This window comes from Limulus polyphemus, unplaced genomic scaffold (genome assembly GCF_000517525.1).
Source record: "Limulus polyphemus unplaced genomic scaffold, Limulus_polyphemus-2.1.2 Scaffold7047, whole genome shotgun sequence".
NCBI lineage: Eukaryota > Metazoa > Arthropoda > Merostomata > Xiphosura > Limulidae > Limulus > Limulus polyphemus.
This window is the reverse complement of record NW_013672657.1, coordinates 1,004-4,171: the sequence shown is the minus strand read 5'-3', so window position 1 is coordinate 4,171 and position 3,168 is coordinate 1,004. Positions and strand designations below refer to the sequence as shown.

The 3,168-nt window shown below is 35.2% G+C and overlaps 1 protein-coding gene across 1 annotated transcript in view; it reads left to right on the top strand.

The window, feature by feature from the left end:
- Positions 1–2,791, top strand: part of LOC106474301 (endochitinase-like) — a 24,018-nt gene extending 21,227 nt beyond the window's left edge. Inside the window, exons 8-9 of the mRNA XM_013934989.2 lie at positions 1,691–1,816; positions 2,552–2,791. Of these exons, the coding sequence (XP_013790443.2) occupies positions 1,691–1,816; positions 2,552–2,707 (282 nt within the window). The 3' untranslated portion in view covers positions 2,708–2,791. The remainder of the gene's footprint in view (positions 1–1,690; positions 1,817–2,551) is intronic.
- Positions 2,792–3,168: the final 377 nt, after the last annotated feature.

The following is a 3,168-nucleotide window of genomic DNA, read 5'->3' as shown; positions in this document are numbered from 1 at the left end:
CAATAGTAAATGGGCTCTTTATTTCGCATGATGTTTGTCCTTTACCTGTGTATCTGTACCTTTCAATAGTAAATGGGCTCTTTATTTCGCATGATGTTTGTCCTTTACCTGTGTATCTGTACCTTTCTTTAGTGAATGGGCTGTTATTTTTAAACCATTGGTGGGTAAAATGTAAGAAACGTCTCTCTGGATTTCAATACCTATATAATTCCATTACAAAGAAGAAGAAAACTACAGAATACAATCATACCATGATGATCGCATTGAGTAGATAGGAGAGTATTAAAGTCAGCGAGAGTTCACTTTCAATACCACTGACAACAGTTAATAGCGTGACAATAAAGTTCCAGTCACGTTTGAAGACAGGTCCAAGTGTGTCTCAATGCCATCAGAAGTTATTTTTACAGCATAGGCTACAATGGACGCCATTCCTCACTCCGGGCAATATCGTAAGGTAGCATCATTGAACATCACAATTACTATCACAACATCCTCCTTTCTGATTGTTCCCAGTTCAGATGTTCACAATTACCAGAGAGTGGACAGTTACAAGTTTGACGACTACTGTACCGTCTACAAACAGCGAGTAAATTTGGGCTGGTAGTATGCTATTTGTTCAACCAACTAAGTATGTGAAAAAGGGTTGAGTTTGTTCAACCACGAGGACTCCTGTGAAAGTTATGTTACCATTTTAGAAATGACTCTGGTTGGTAGAGTAAGATCGATGACGCTACAAAAAGTATTCATTTCTCACTTGCAAACATTACATTTTCGATATTCACGTACATACACACAAACACACTCGCTGTTTTGAAAAGTAAGGATCCACTAATTTTTCTGCAGCCACTGCGAATCAGTAATTTCCACTGTGTTTTTTAGCGTGTTTTTTTTATTTTAGGCATAATATTTAATTTTGTACGTAATAATTATTACTTCTTGTAAAGTTTCCTCCAAATTATGTAGACGTTTGTTACCAAAAAAAAAAAGGGGGGGAAAAAGGGATATCTTCAGGTTTAGTTGTGTTTCATAATTTTTTAACCTTCTTGAAAAAGTTGTTACTACTAAATATACCTTTATGCTGCAGCTTACAACTGAGAATTTATTTCTTGTAACCGATCAGCGCCATCTAAAGGAGCAGACCAACATTTTTTGTGGTCGCGATTACGACACGAGTCCGTTATTATATTTGTTTTGGTTTTGTTGAATTTGGCGCAAAAACTACTTAAGAGCTATCTGCGTTAGCCATCTTTAATTTTGAAATGTTAGACTAAAGAGAAGGCAGCTAGTCAACTCTTAGGCTACTCTTTCACTAAAGTATAGTGGGATTGCCCGTCACATTATAACGGTGAAAGGGCAAGCATGTTCAGTGACAGAATTCGATCTCGCGAACTGCAGATTGCGAGTCGAATGCCCCAACCATCAGGCCACATCAGGTCGTCATTATCTTTTGGATGTTGATGTTTAATTCTTAAGACGTGAAACTGGATATTTTGCAGGGATTTTAAATACCATCATTTCAAGTTACAAAATTAGCACAGGTTTCTGAAAATCTAACTATTATTCAGGTCCTATAAATTACAAAAAAAATCATTAACAATTATATTGAAAATGAAATATTGCAATTAATTATTTTCATTTTAAAATTACTTTTCAAGAGCACAGGTTTAGTCTATGATTTTTTTTTCTTCAGATCTGTAAGCACGTTCAATCAGATGGCTGGATAAGGCAGTTTGACGACATAGGCAAATGTCCTTACGTCATCTATAATGAAACCATGTGGATGGGTTACGAAGATGAGGAGAGCATTGGAATCAAAGTAAACCAAAAATTTCAATATTTGTTTTAGTAAACAAGCGAAATTTTAGCAATTAAAAATAAAAGACGTTAATTTATTATTATTTGGTTTGAAACTATGCGGTCTCTCAAAGGTCGATTGCCATTGGCCGAATCCCTGTAGACGTTCACAGAATATGCTCAAATTATCCGCTCTCATAATCGATACAATATTAATGACGTTCAATCCAAGTCGTCCTTACACGTTCATCAACGTTCAGTGGTATTATCTACAAAATCTGCAAAGGAACAAGAAAATAGTTTTCTCAATTGTACACTGGCAACCGATTTTTTTGGGACGCCCTCTAGCGTCAATAGATGGAAGCATGGTGGAAGAATATTGTTTAACCAGCCGTGACGGGACATTTCTTCTTGTTAAAAAAAGTTTATATCGCGAGTCAAAAATGATTTAGTTCATAGTTTATTAGGGTAATTGAAAGTTTTCTGTTGTGCCCGCACGTTTGAACAAATGACTTCAATTTGTCTTTTGATGTGTAATGAATATCTCATGTATTGATTGATTGGTATAAAAAATATACAAGTAATGATATTTTCACCCCCTTTGTTTTCTCTTGATTTGAATAACTTTGATAAGGCAAGTGTAAAACTACCATGGACGTCAAACCGTAATATAAGTATTTTTAAGTGGATGATCTCTTGTGTTTTTACTTTTAGTGACGTTGATAATGATTTCATAAGTCTTGTTTTGTTTTGGCAGTTAGACTACATCCGAGACCATGGTTTTGGAGGTGTGATGATGTGGGCAGTCGACTTGGACGACTATCTTGGGTCATGTGGGGAGAAGAATAAGCTTCTGAAACTTTTGAATAAAAAATTAAAAGAATATATAGTTCCTATCCGTGATTCATTTTGATATCTAGGGATGGCTGTGCAGTACTTGGTTTTGTCTGATTTTCACCAAGTTTGGATTTTTCAAATAAAAGTATTTTACTGTTTCGAAGGACATCTTTTATTCCATAAAGTTTGAAAAGAATATCTGTCTAGGTTTTTATTTTTACATACTAGGAATATAAGGTGGTGATAGAACCTTGAATTCCAACAACATATTATTTCATTATATGTATCCCCCTCCCCCCCCCGTGGTATGGACTTATAATGGAAAAATCGGAGACTCCCCACGGTGGACAACGTACAGACAAACCATTGTGTAACTTCGTGCTAATATAACAACAATATATGTATATACACATTAGGTGAAAATTTATTGATGAACTATCCTGATAACTAGTATAGGTAGCTCTATACAAACGTTACAGGAGTAGTAATATAGCTAACGCCCCCTACAAAAAGAATTTTGTTCAATAAAAATAAGAT